This window comes from Pseudopodoces humilis, chromosome 6 (genome assembly GCF_049639895.1).
Source record: "Pseudopodoces humilis isolate 2021_Gansu_Grassland_sample_001 chromosome 6, ASM4963989v1, whole genome shotgun sequence".
Lineage (NCBI taxonomy): Eukaryota > Metazoa > Chordata > Aves > Passeriformes > Paridae > Pseudopodoces > Pseudopodoces humilis.
In genome coordinates this window covers 42,072,896-42,087,282 of record NC_142205.1, presented here as the reverse complement: position 1 = coordinate 42,087,282, position 14,387 = coordinate 42,072,896, and the positions used below count along the sequence as shown (strand labels likewise).

Sequence of the window (14,387 nt, the reverse complement as noted above, 5' to 3'; positions counted from 1 at the left end):
AATGATCTTGGGAGCAGAAGCCAGAACTAAGACTGTTGAGATTGTTGTTGTCCTAAGTGAATTCTCTAGTAGCAGCACCTGGTGTTCCTTTCCCCTCCCCCTCTTCCTTGAGCTTTTTTCCTTCCCTCTATTTCACTGTACAAATTACTTCAATTCTCCAGTGTTACAGGTTCAGTGAGAGGCAGAGCTTGCCCCCTTGGCAGTGTGGTCACCCTCGTGGGAGGGTCAGAGCATCCATAGGCAGAGAACCCAGAACCTGAGCCTTGTGTGCCCTGTGTAAGTGCTCTGGGCAGTGAACACCTGAGGTCCCATTCTGTACAGTGCTGCACCGCTTTTTCTCACTGGGCAGTGAATAAAAATAGCTGTGGCTGCTGTCTCTTACATGGATAGAGTATGCCTATCAAATGTGGTTCTGTGCTTCACACATGGATCTGTGTGATGTAACTGCATGTGGCTTTGTCCTGCCAAAATGGTGGCAGTTGTGGGGATACACACCAAGTGAGATTTTAATCATGAGTGGCTTTTCCTGATGAAAATCCTTCATACAATGAAGTCCTGTGTTTCAAAGATGGCCAGCTTGGTCAAACCCCTCCCAACACTCCTGTATTAGTTCACTTCCAGGAGGTGAGATAGTGACTGTTAGTCATTGCAAATAGCCCTTCTTTCTTGTTCTGCATATTCTTTTAATGAAGAGCAGAGAAAAAGCAGGAACAAATTACAAATCTTTCAAAATGGACACCAGGGAGGAAGGAGAAGTTGTTGACTTGCAAAGTGATGTCACCTGAACTGAAACACTTCATTCCATTATTTTTGGACATTTAAGAGTGACCTTTAAAAAACAAAGTACACTTTTAGATCTGTACTGGACAAAAAGGGAAAAAAAAAAAAAAAGGAAATATTTTCTCTTCTGCTTGGACTGTATCTAGTGCTTGAGGAGTACTGTTTTTAATTGTATTCTTCTTTCCCCTCACTAGCAGTTTGGTGCTTGTTACTCTTAAGTGATGTGTAGGCAGTTGTCCAGATAATAATTTTCATATATAGCACCTTTCATCCAGGAACCTTTAGCAAGCTGTGTAAAGATGATCACCTAAGCTTTCTAACACCTAATAGCATTGGAAAGTATTCTGTCTGCTTTACAGATGGTTTCCTGAGATAGTGAAAGAACGCGTAACCACAAAAAAATGTGAATTAAGGGTCCTTGGTTCTGCTTTCCCTGTAAGAAATGCTGAAGAGCAACTCCACCAATATTTAAGGGGACCAAACCAGCTAAAATTTAGGAGCAAGGAGTAGAGGAGAAGAAAGATTGAGAAAAGAGATTTGATGGTTCAGAATAAGAGTGGAGAGTCACAAAGCTCCTGTTGCGTCTTTTGTAGTGAAATCCAGAAGCACTGTGACTTCTGGTGTTCCATCAGGTGGTTTTAGCCTGCTAGTCACTACTTGTGGAGCTGTCAGCTGGAGCTGGTTGGTAGTTATGTTTTGGCAATATAATAATATGAAAATTACAAATTTTACATAAAATAGGTATTAATTTCTGTAATAATAAGTACTATAAGCCTAGTTTTGGTGTTTTTCACTCAGGCTGAATTTAAATCATTTGACCCAAAATGTTTTACCTGTTTGCCTGATAACGTTTTTGAGGGAATTTTCAGTTGCAATTTTTCAGATTTCACAGGGAACAACAGTAAAATGAAAACAACTTCTTTTCCTTCTTGTGATTAAAAATCATATCACAATAATTTTGTTGAGTAGTGATCTTCATAATGCTTCACTGCAGAGACTTAAAACTTTGGATGTTAGGTCTTCAGTATCAGATGTACTTTTTAGCTAGTTTAGAGTCTTAATGTCAGTACTTAATAACTTCTAACGTACTTTGCAGCATATGATTTTTGGATATGATAAAATTTTTGGGCATTTGTATATGTCAAGGATAACACACCTTAGGCCTCATAAGAGGAAAGCATTGTATAGGTTCTGATCAATTTGAGAGTTCTGATTCCTTCCCTTTTCCCTCCACATCTGTAGAAGGACAACCATCTAAAGGCATTGTGCTAACTTGAAATTCCCAATTTCTTATGAAATTGCATCCTCTGCATAAAAAGAAGGAATGCTGTCTATATGTTGAAATAGACTGAAGCCTGTGTGTGTTTGTGCTCTGCAGTATATGCAAGGAGTTAGACCTAGAAGAGAGAATTTTGAGATGTTGCATTTTTTAAGAAGCTTCCATAGTCAACAATGAATGACAGAGATTTTCAGTCATTATATTATTTTCTATTTCTAGTTTTTATAATTCAGTTATATTCAATTATAAAATAGTTATTCCCTGACTTTTTTTCCTAATGCTTTTTAAGTTTCCATTGTTTTTGTTGAAGGCCTAGGAGGACACATCAGTGTACTTCCACAGAAATTGTTTTTAAGTGTTACTAAAACTGCAGATGAGACTCTTAAGCCCAGAGAAGAATTTGAAGTTACTGTATATAGACATGCCATGTTGGAGAGCGATTTGTTGTTTATTTTCTGTTTGGAATGGAAGACATTTACTGTAAACTTCTGTTGAGTATGGTATTTAGTTCACAAGTTCAAACACTTAATCAGTGTTCATTTGGATTATGCTGTTCTGATGAATTTAAAGGGATACATACTAAAAAAAAAAAAAAAAGTCAAACACACCTTATCCCATCTTTTTATATTTTTTTACAATTAATACTTGAGCTTAACCTTTCAATTGATGAAACTGTTCTTTCTGTTTAGTCCTCAGTAGTCTGAAAGTTGATAAAAGCCAGGATTTTTTTAACAGCAAGCAGCAAATTTGGTTGGCTTAATGCATGTTGGTCTCCTGAAAAAAAGAGTAACTTTCAATCTGTCTGTACTGTTCAGTTCTAATAGTGGGGTCTTCACAGCTGTTTTCCTGTTCTGTAAAGTGAGATTCCTATGTTTGGCAGTGGAGAATCCTGTACACATAGACTTAGACTTAGATTTTTAAATACGTATTTAAATATGTGTATCCTACTTCAGTGCAGTTCCGCAATGTTCAGTCCATAGAAGTTCACCCTCACTTCATAAAAGCTAGCAAACACAGACCTGGTGTGTATTACTCAGTGAAAATGTCTTCATTATGTACAGTCCAGTCAGCCAAATGGTTAGAATTTAAGTAATTTCTTTTGAATTAATGTCTTTATGTTGTCTTTTTCAATTCAGATACTTCATTCTGAATGAAATGCAGTATAGCAGAAGCTCAAGAAGAGCCTTACTGTGGGAATCTGGCATTTATAGTTTAACAGGCGTTCAGTAGCTGAGAAATGTTTTGCTAATAGCTGAAATCATGTGCTGACCCTTATTTCACATTAAAATGACCGGAGTTTGACACTAAGATGACAGCTGGTTAATACAACTTGAGATTTTAAAGTGCTTGAGTATATGTAAATATTTTGACTGATGTCCTAAGTGTGTTGGAAGATACTTTTAGAAATGTCCTTTTTGTAGCAGTTCACTGCAGTCCCTAATTTTTTGAGAATAATACTGCAGAAGATAAACTATCTGCTGTTTTCAGAGGATATGGATAGAATAATTAAGAACATACAATTGACCCTTGTACAAAAAGGTTATATGCATTTCGTACTGGTGCTCGACCATATTGTAAGAACTGCTGAGTATAAAACCTGAGATTTTGGATTTCTCTGGTTTGAGCACTTAAAAAAATAATGCTTGACAAGTGGAGTACTTTGTCTGGTTTTATATAAAAAACGTATCATTCCTTAGAATATGCAGTAATTACATTAATAACCTACTGGCTTAGCTAATTCAATCACTGGAAATATAAGGGTCAAAAGATGAAAGCTGTTCAGCAAGAGACATCACTGTACCTTGAAATTCTGTGAAACTTAAAAAAAAAATCCCTTAAGTTTTATTAAAGTGCTTAAAACTTCCTAGATTTAGATTCCAAGTAGCTGGAGCATTTTCATGCTTATTTACTTCAAAACATTTTACAGAATCCTTGATGCAGTCTAGTGTCCTTTGTCTATTTCATAATGGTTTATTCTGTTGAAAAATATACAAAATTGTGCAGAAGGGTTTTTTTTGACAGAAGCAGATTAAAGAATAGGTAGTAATAATCCAAAGTTAGGTGTGACCATTCAAGTAGGATTGGAATACGATAGAGGGAATATTAAGGAGGCAAAATATCAATCTTTTCCACCATCTGTAAATCCAGTGGGGAATAATGAGGGCTGGAAGGAATGAAACTTGTTTTGCTGGAAATTTGCATCTCATAGCTTGATTGCAAGTTCCAGCTGGCGTTTTTTCTGCTATGGGGCATTTTACAGGGTGTGGTATGTATGACATAGATTATAATGTATTAAAACACAGTAGTTCTACATATTGAAATAGGTGCTTATTTGGGCTGATTTTTGCATGTTTTACAGGGGCTGGTTTTCGGTGGCTCCATACCCTGAATTGCCTCAACTGAGAGCAGTGTTGGTTTTCCCAAGCACTCTTTAGTTTGCCTGCTACCTCTGCTCATGAAATTTATCAGAAACTTGCTGTCTTTTCCAGCATATCATATGTGATTTTTAGAAGAATTTGTATTTGCAAGTCCATCCAGAGATGGGTCTTACAGGGTGAGAAAATAAAAAAGATCAAGAGACAGCTGGAGAGATAAAACATAAATGGGAAACCAGAAATGGTCAAGCTGTTGTTGCAAGCAGTTTATCCTGATTTGGCTCCACCTTGTATTATTTACATGAATATCTGTTCCTACATCTCTGCTCACAAAGGAGTGCCAGTCATGGGGTGTTAGTGTGCTTTGGTATTCTTGAGATTCCTCTCCATCCTTCAGATCTGGGTCAAATTTGAGAGTCTGCAGGTGTGCTGGAAGAACCATGGACACAAAGGAAGAAAACCCGACAAATAATTAATTACATTACCTGTATACACAGAGGATGATGGTTTGGATTTTTTATAAGATACTCGGGCTGAAAATGAGTAAAACTTAAAGTAGGCTAGAGGAAGGAGTCATAAAATGAAAAGACAGGACAAGACTTTATGAAGAATTGTGCAGATTAATCAAAGCACTTTCTAACTAATAATTTACTTATTTAATAGATTCAGTGTAGATTTACACCTTTAAACACAGAATCCAGAGGAAGGTTCCCGTACCAGAGCTGAGTCATGTAAAAAGGAGTGGATTTACCATTCTTAGTGCCTGAAGTTTTTCCAACCACGTCATATTTGGGATTAAATAAAAACAGTGGAATCCCGGTGGTGTAATCCCAAGTAGTCATTGGTTTAAAATGCCCAGCCACTTGGAGAATTTGTAGTTCTCAGGCTTGGTCCCCAGCCACTGTGAGGAAATGGAAGGTTTATGGATCAAACACTTGAATCAAAATAAGTGTCGTGATACTCAGTTTGACACTATACAAATACTGTACCTACAGATGAACAGGATATAGATAAACTGAAAGGAAGGTCTCCCATTTAAAGGTAATCACCCCATTTTGCTGTGCATCACTTTTATGCCATTCTGAGGCACAGAAGCTGGAAGAGCATGGTGGGGAGTTCATTAGCTTGAAGCGAAGCAACTTCAAGTGGTTCAGTGGTAGCAGATGAGGCAATACTTTTATCTGCCTTGAGGAGCTAAGGAATGGAGCTCTGATGACAAAAAAATGGTCATGTGAAGTTTCTGGCAAAGTAGATCAAGAGCTTTAATTTAGCTGAGAATCTTAGTGATTTGAGACTGCAGCCTGATTAATAATTCTCTAGAAGTATGACAAATTGTTTGTGTCATTGTGATAAGATAAGCTTTCCAGAAAAGAGGGAGAGCATCTGTACAGATATTTAAGCAAGCAATGCAACGTAAGCATAAAATACAGCATGAGGAAATACTTTTAAAAGAAGTTTTCTTAGGACAATGGTTGATCCAAGGAAATGATAATTTAATTAGCAGAAGGTTGGTCTGGCCACAGTGACAAGTTCACTATTACTTATATTACTTATTACTTATATTACTTATTATACTGCACCTTCCATTGCCTTCTTTTGGTTTACTGAAGAAATGTAATAGGAATCTGAGCCCTGGGTTGAGGTGAAGTGTAGTGCTCTTGTGCTGTTTACAGAATTAACAACCTGGTTGTGGCTTACAATCAGTAATTTAAGATCTGTTTAGTCTTCTCTGCTTGAAGGTTTTTTCTAGATATGACTAGGAATTTCATACAGATAAAAATTAAATTGGACTTAAAATTTTTTCCATCGTATTTATAGTCACATAAACAATAATCATAGCCTAGAACTTATAATCACATAAACAATAATCATAGCATAGAACTTAATAGTGTTGCTAAAGGGTTATTGGTGTAGTTCTATTCTGCAGTTGCAGGGATGGCTGTAATACCTCCAAAGACAGATCTGCTGTTACAGTAGCTCGTGCTCATGAACTTCTCAAAGACCAGCAGAAGAAGGTTATCTTAGCCTTGAGGTGTGAACAATTTTTGCTCTTACTTGGATTATTTTCTTGTCTATATTGAGAACTGTTTTGTTGTTGAAGTCAAGATCCCTTGTGTGAAAGCAAGTGAATGAAGAGCTTTCTTTAAAAGCTTTCAGAAAGCTGAAATTGATGTTGGAGCAAAATCTGGCATCCTTAATGAGCAGTTTAGCTGCCTAGCAGGAAGTGGCCCATATGACAATCCACAGATAAATTAACTAGCTTTATGGACCTGTATTTTCAACATGACCTTACCATACCCACCCTCCTTCCCCAGCAATCTAGATAAACAAACTAGGCACATAATTCAATAAAATTACTGCAGCTGATTTTGTTGCTGAGTGGCAGATCTGCTTGAATGAGTGCACAGGTAAGATGAAGAGGGCTGAAACCTCACTGGATTATTTAAAATTGTAATACTTTTTAAGGGATTCTTTCATATTTTATCAACCACCACGTGTTTTTTTAACAGTATGTAGTGAGTAGGGAGGTGGTTATTTGTGATACTGTTTCTTTTGAAGGTGTTTTTTCCTGTGTACTGTAAAACATCATAGGCTTTTTTGGAAAAGTCACTTCTGATGAGCATGAATATATGTAATCCCTGCTGCCACTGGTATGTGTCCACATTGACAAGGCACTGAATCCAAGCTAGAACAGCCTGCTGTGGAGTAGAGCTCATCACTGTTAGCTTTAGTATCACAGCAGCACAATTACCAGGCTTTGAATTTGCTTGGAGCACGAACTGAGGGAATTCACACCTGCAGAAAGCATGAAGCCCTTTTTAGCCAGAATTAATTTGGCCAAATATACCATGTGGGCAGCTTTCCACAGCACTTAATTTTAAAAGGGACTGGTTAACACTGTTGTTAATTAATTCCTAGGCTGATTTAATATACGCGTTTTACTGTTTCTTTCCCCTGCAATACTATTTGGAGCTCTGATACATCATGTATTCCTACTGTCCATGCCAGATAGAAGGGTGAGAAGCTGTGCTAAGTGTGAGGAGAGCAGAACTGTTTCTTTCAGAAATACTGAGCTGAGCAGATGGTTTTAATGACAGTAGAGCTTGGCAACCTGATAATACATTGCTGACTTACCACAGATCAGGGCTCATGCAGGTGCCTTAAGCCCCTGAATTGCCTCTGTATCACAGAGAGAGAATGGGATCTGCAGTACACAGCACCTTAAAAAAATCAAATTTAGTTTAAAGGCTGGAGAGAGTGATTCAAATTAAAGTTACTCTAAACAAGCAAGATCATATTAAACAAATATTAAAAGAAACCATGGTCCATCAGAATTCTTTCTCTGCTCTCTTTGAAAGTAAATAAAACAAGGATGACAAAAAAACTGAAGTTCTTTTTCTGTCAAATGTATTACCTCACTGGCATTTGTATACAGAGTATTTGGAAGAAGATTCTAAAGATTTAGTGCACACTTTGCACATTTAAATTTTTTTGGGTTAAAATTCAGTTACATGTTTTGCATTTTAACTTGTATAAAATGTTCAGTTTTGTTAATTTGCAAGAATGTATGTAATTTTCTAGAGATTTCCCTGCATTTATTAAAAATTGATCAATTCAAGCTATGATAAGCTGCAAGCTCTGATGTTTTGAAGAGGGCTTTAACCATTCTTTTGTGAATTCAATTTCTTTTTCCAGCCCCTGGCCTCACTGGAATTGTTGGAGGGCGCCCCAGAGTGTAAGTTAACTCTTGATCATTAACTTGTTGTAATGTGTGATGATAATGTTCCTACCAGTCACCGTAACAAGCTTTCTCAGCTTGGGGCAGCAACCACAGAAGCAACTAAACCTTCCTGTGTCACTCTGTGCTTAATAACTGATAACAAGATAATAGTGAGTGCTATACAATTTGCATACAAATAGTAAAATTCTTTATTGAATTAAATGTGAGTTATGTAGGTTTCTGATCAGCTCATAGCAATATCTTAATGAGCTATAGTGAAAACTTGAAATGTGACTTCATGGCAAGGCGGTAGCTCAACCACATTAATACATGGAAATTTCTGGACCAGTTTTCTCTTGTAGCTGTTAGTTTGGAATATGGGCCCACCGAATTTACATCTGTATGAGCTCAGTTCACCTAGAAATGTAAGGTCAAATGCAAGAACATCCCACAAAAATTTATGATTAAACCATTTCATGATTGAGCTGAACATAATAATGTTGAGTATGTTTAAAAAAAAGGCCTGGTTTGATTCATTTTTTTTCTAGATACGTCTGAAATCTTATGGTGATTTATATCCTCAGCTTTTCATGCTTATTCATCTAAAACTTCCTGTCGTTTAGCAAATGCTGCACATGAAGATAGGAGAAGAGCTTATGGCTGTATTTCCAGTAGCCTTGTGTAGCTGGCCTAGGTATCAATGTGAGGCTACTGACAGTGTAGTAGACTTCAATGTCAGGATGTCAAAAAAAACAGTGTCCTTTGTCAGAAAAATATTTTTACTGTTTTGGCTACCTCCCCTCAGTAAAATTTTCTTCAGTTTTTTAAACAAAATCTTATATTCTTAATAATGGAATTTAAGGAATTTTTACACTTTTCAGGCTCTCCAAAGTTGGTTGAAAAAACATAGCTAGTCATGGTTGAATGGATTTAATTTCCCACATGTTTGGTGTATGAATAGTCCAAGGGTGTATGATCTGCCAGTTTCATCTAGGTAAATGTATTTATGCTTGTTGTTTTGTGTGCCTAGGTCTCCAGTTTTGAAGCCATTTTTCTTCTATTATCCCAAAAGCAATGTTCAGGTAGGACCTTCTGCTTGAAGTCAGCTTGAAGTTTCTTGGAAGTAATTTGAAAAATCCTGCTGATTCTGGCATTTTTTGGTAACTTTCAGTAATAAAACTGCAAAGTAGTCTGGTGACTTTGATTAAAAAATATTTCCTGAGAGACTAGTGTTACTCACACAGAATGTTTTGCAACAATTGAACTTGCCAACCTTCCTTTTTAATTACTGCTAATTTTGAAATATCTTACATCAAAACCAAACTGCTCTTTTCAGGTTCCTGGAATAAGTTTGAATTATTTTTACTGCATTTGCAAAGAGTGCTTAAGAAAATGTTAGGCTTTTTTTGAATGTTAATGGAGTCTCTTTAAAGAATAGGCAGTTGGGTGTTTGAAGAATGGAACATTAATCTTGTGAACTTGGATACATTTTCTGAGTTTTTGGGGAGTAATGTATTTTGTGTATACTACTGGGAATAAATACTAAAATCATTGAATTTCCTCAGATTCAACAGGCTTTACCTTAATAGAGAGTAGGCCTTTCTCCTTCCATATACCCTGTCTATAAAAATAGAAGTAGTAATTTCTGTTCTTGCCTGTATTACAGAAACTGTCAAATTACAAAAGCCTGTGCAACCATTGTGGTGTCATGGAGGAACCTGTGGCTCTGTGGCCCTATTCGGTTTATAGCAATAGTTCCTTTCAGTCCAAGAATTTACGATTCAGATGTCTAGGCAGCACTGGGTGAGAAATTACAGTGTAGAGATGGCATGTTCATCTAGAGCCTACTTTTCTGTGATGCATATACCCCCTGTCTAGTTTGAAGTTTTCAAGATAAACTTGAAGAAACTGCTTTTGCTGAAACCATAAAGTATTTGGATGTATAAGCATTGACTCTGTTTTTCTGAGTGCCATTAGATACTGCATTTATCCTTTGGAAACTGCAGAGAAAACTGCATATATGCCCTTATTTTTCAAGTAACATGTAACTGTTGCATCCCTCTCATGCCAAGGCATCCTAATACTCAGTAAGAGCCTTCTCACCCATCTACCATCAAGAAAGTGGCCAAAGGCTGGAATGTTGGTCTGTGTTAGGCTGCAGGTATTGTGACAGGCTTCTGCTTAGGATGGCTCAGGGAAGCTTGGGAGCACAGGCAGAAAGTGAAAAAGTGGGCAAGGGGGAACAAACAAAACAACTTAATCAGAAAAGGACTGTTTTGTTTTCGTTCTTTAACATTTATACAGTGCTTAGCACAACCAAGCCCTATTCTTTAAGTAGTATTCTTCATTAAAGGAGAATATTTTTCACAACTTTACAGAGAAGATACCATTTAGTTATTAAATCTAAGTTAATTACAGACTCTTCGCAGTGGAAAAGCATTTTAAAAAACCCCCCCTTTCTTGTTGTCTAAAGTTGAAGTACTTTTATCATCAGTTACATTTTGCCTTTTTCATAACAGCCAAGTTTGCTATGAAATTATTATCTTTATGGAAGTTTAACCTACCACTATGTTGTTCAAATTCAGTATTAACTAACTTAATTAGTGCTGTGTTCCAGACTTGATAAAGTGCTGTTGAGATTGAACAGTAACCAAATTGAACAAGGAAAGAAAGTATCTCATTTACTCTTTTCAGTATAGAAAATCACAGTCCTTGCTCTGTGTAAGTTATCTGATAGGGGCGCTGATGTGCTGTCAACAAAATGCAATGTGTCCTATCATTGTTGTCCTGCAGTAATACTGAGGGTAAAAATGTGGTGTGATTCAAGTTCTTGATTCAAAATTTCAGCTATGTTTTAAAAACCATTGTCCAGAAAGAGATTACAGAGTGAGTAAGGTATGAATTAACTGATTTTCTAAATTAGAAGTTCAGTTATAAAGAGTCTAGGTCAGCATTTGACCTAAAACTAAAAAAAAAAATCCATAAGCAGATTATGAGTTATGTTAACATTGCCACAGTGAGTTCTTTTCTTCTGTGTTTGGTAACACTTTTCTGTGTGTCAGTTTGGATATAATGTCGTATTTGTTGTTTCCACTGCTTTTACGCAATTGCACTGATTTTGTCATAGATCATCAGTAGTTTCAGAGTTCAAATAGTAATTGTTTTCCATGTGTGCTTTGGAGGTAACTACTACTACTTTTATGTAGGGAGAAATTGCAGCAAACCTACTGAAGGCAAGCCACTATTAGTTTTTCTTTAAGGACAATCTTCAGAAAGAGTGCTGAGTAGAGTTGTTTTGCATTTGCTGACAACTGAGCACTGATAACTGCTGCAGCTAAGTTTGTTTATATTGTTTGGTTCTGGAAGTTTAACCTGATTGTTTCTGAATCTTTCATACTGGGAGTCTCCCAGTACAGATGAAATGGATGCCACACTTCCATCCCATTTCGTCATGTCCTGTCAGTGGTCCCACAGGTAAAACTGAAGAGTGGGCTACTGCGTGTGTACTTTCTGCATCCTTCCTCTTGATCAAAAGGATGCTTACTGTTAAAAGCTGAGCTACTGGTCCATATATGTATTGGTGAGCAAGACTTTTTTTTTTCCCCATATTGTTGGAGGTGTTGAGCTGCTTGATCCATGGCTGGTGCCTCTTTGTCTCTTCACATCATTGCTGCCAGTCAGTTGGGATACAGTGATGATGTTCTGCACACAAACTGCTGTCCTGTGCGTCACAGGAATTGGGCTTCATCTCAATCTGTGGGTAGCTGCATATTAGTCAGGTCATAGTAAATCATCTCTGGCATGGCTAATTCCTTCAAGAACTGGATAGCTCCCTGCATTGTGGTTCTCTTACCTGGGTGACATAAAGCATTTTCCTTAAAGGGATACCTTTCCTTCAGATTTAAGAGGAGTCTTCTTCAGAGGCTGAGGACCTAGGCCCCTTTTTCAAATCCAGTTGTCAATGTCCCCTTCCCCAGGGTATTCAGCACTGGTGAGGCCACATCTCAAGTCATGGGTCCAGTTCTGGGCCCCTTAACTTAAGAGGGACTTTGAAGTGCTGGAGCATGTCCAGAGAAGCTGGCAAAGCTAGTGAAGGGTCCAGAGCACAGGTCTCATGAGGAGCAGCTGAGGGAGCTGTGGTTGTTTAGCCTGGGGGAAAGAAGGTTCAGAGGACACCTTATCACGCGCTACAGCTACCTGAGAGGAGGTGGAGTCACCATACCTGGAAGTGTTTAAAGAAAGACTGGATGTGGCACTTAGGTCTAGTTGACATGGTGGTGTTGGATCATAGGTTGGACTTGATGATCTCAGAGGTCTTTCCCAACCTAATTGATTCTGTGGAGATACAATGATAGGAACATGCTTGTTTGAGCATCTCAGGATATTAAAAATCCTCAAGACCTGTTGTAATTAGCCTGGAGGATAAGGGGAAGAGGAAAGGAAGTGTGTCCCCTTCATGGTCTGAGTTTCCAAAGCGAAAAGGTAAAAGGTATAATTAGCAAGTTTCTGATAGATGTCTCCCACGTGCAGGGATGACAGCCATGCTGAGTGCAAATACCAGAATAGTTTCACAACCAGCAATTACATCGTATCATTAGCCAGTGTTACAAAGTACAGCTTGATAACCTCAGCCGGGTTTCCATGGGTGATAAACATCATAGCAGAGAACACATACTGCAAGTAGGCCAGTACATAATTGAAGAACAAACACATCAACTTTGAGAGTAAATAAGTCATTGTGATCAGTGGCTATTAAACTAATACAATGAATTCTTGTAAATTTCTTCTAGCATATTCTAGTCAGATCTGTTGTTATCTCAACCCATTAAGCCCCATGTGGGGTGTGAACAAGGCCTGTCAGGGTTTATTCCCAGGTGGCAACTAAGTGCCACTCAGCCACTCTCTCACCTCCTCCCTCCCCAATGTATTAAGGAGAAGAGTTGGAAAAATGGGAAAAAAATAAACCACACAAGTTGAGATAAGAACAGTTTAATAATTGAAACAAAGTAGTAGTTGTTGGTATTACTAAAAGGGAGGTGACAAAAAAGTAAGAGGGGAATAAAACCCAAGAAAGACAAGTGATGCACCATAGAGTGTCCCTCCACCCACTGACCAATGCCCAGCCTGTCCCCCAGCAGTGATCAGCTGCTCCCAGCCAACTCCCAATTCTCCCCATTTATATACTGGTCATGATGCTCTGTGGTGTGGAATATCCCTCTGGCCACTTCAGGTCAGCTGTCCTGGCCATGCTCCCTCCCAGCTCCCTGTGCACCCGCTTGCTGGCAGAGCTCTGGGAGACTGAAAAGTCACTGACTTAAAGTCTACTCTACGTGTTGCTACTGAGCAACAACCAAGTCCAAAATTCCTGTATTGATGTATTTTTTTTAGCAGCTTTCAGAAAATATATTTGAAGATAAACACAGAATGCATAGAGAAGTTTGTCTTTAATGCAGACAGCAACATTAAGAAGAAAAGGGGGTTGCATCATGGAAAAGATGGAAATGTTCAAGTTTTAGGATTCAACTGTCAGACTTGTGACACAAAATTCCATTCAGTGTTGCAGTATATTGAGTGAGATGGAGATTTTTCTTCCTTTAAAAACTACCAAACTGGATGGAGCATTTCTGTGGCATTTTTTATACCTTTTTTCTCCCTAAACAAAGATTTCTTTTAGGTTTATAGTGAATTGTTACTGTATTGTGACCTTTTAAAAGGGAGCAGCAGAGCCTTATCTGTAAAGCTATTACTGGAAGTCTACTAGGTCAGTACTTAATTAGGAATATGCTTTATTTATTCACATTGCAATGGATTTCTGATTTGACTGTTTGTGTTCTTTGTACAGATCAACCTATTTTTAAATGGGCAGCATGTTGAGATATTTGAGGAGGAGCTCACTTTTACATCAGATCATGTGGATTTATTTGATCTACCCAAGACGAGCAGTGAGTTGAAAGGTATATTCATCTTTGTACTTGTGAATGTATCATTTGCTATCTTTGTCCTGGTAAATTGTGTTAAATTTTGACTGTGAAATACATTTTGCCTCTTTATGTGATACATTTTTATAGCTGTTGGAAAACACAGGCTGTTTTCTTGGAAGGTGGTTAGTGTCATGCAGTATAACATGTATTTGAGACTCTAACAAGTATCGCAGTAAATTTTTATTAAAAACCCCTAAGCCTTAAACACAAGTGAAGACCATGTAAAGCTGGCTTGAAATTGAAAATGTGGT

General features: G+C 37.7%; 1 protein-coding gene across 1 annotated transcript in view; it reads left to right on the top strand.

Annotated features, from left to right (window-relative positions):
• Positions 1 to 14,387, top strand: part of LOC102100225 (uncharacterized) — a 55,556-nt gene that overhangs the window by 27,333 nt on the left and 13,836 nt on the right. Inside the window, exons 14-16 of the mRNA XM_088056937.1 lie at positions 8,131 to 8,170; positions 9,186 to 9,237; positions 13,998 to 14,109. Of these exons, the coding sequence (XP_087913063.1) occupies positions 8,131 to 8,170; positions 9,186 to 9,237; positions 13,998 to 14,109 (204 nt within the window). The remainder of the gene's footprint in view (positions 1 to 8,130; positions 8,171 to 9,185; positions 9,238 to 13,997; positions 14,110 to 14,387) is intronic.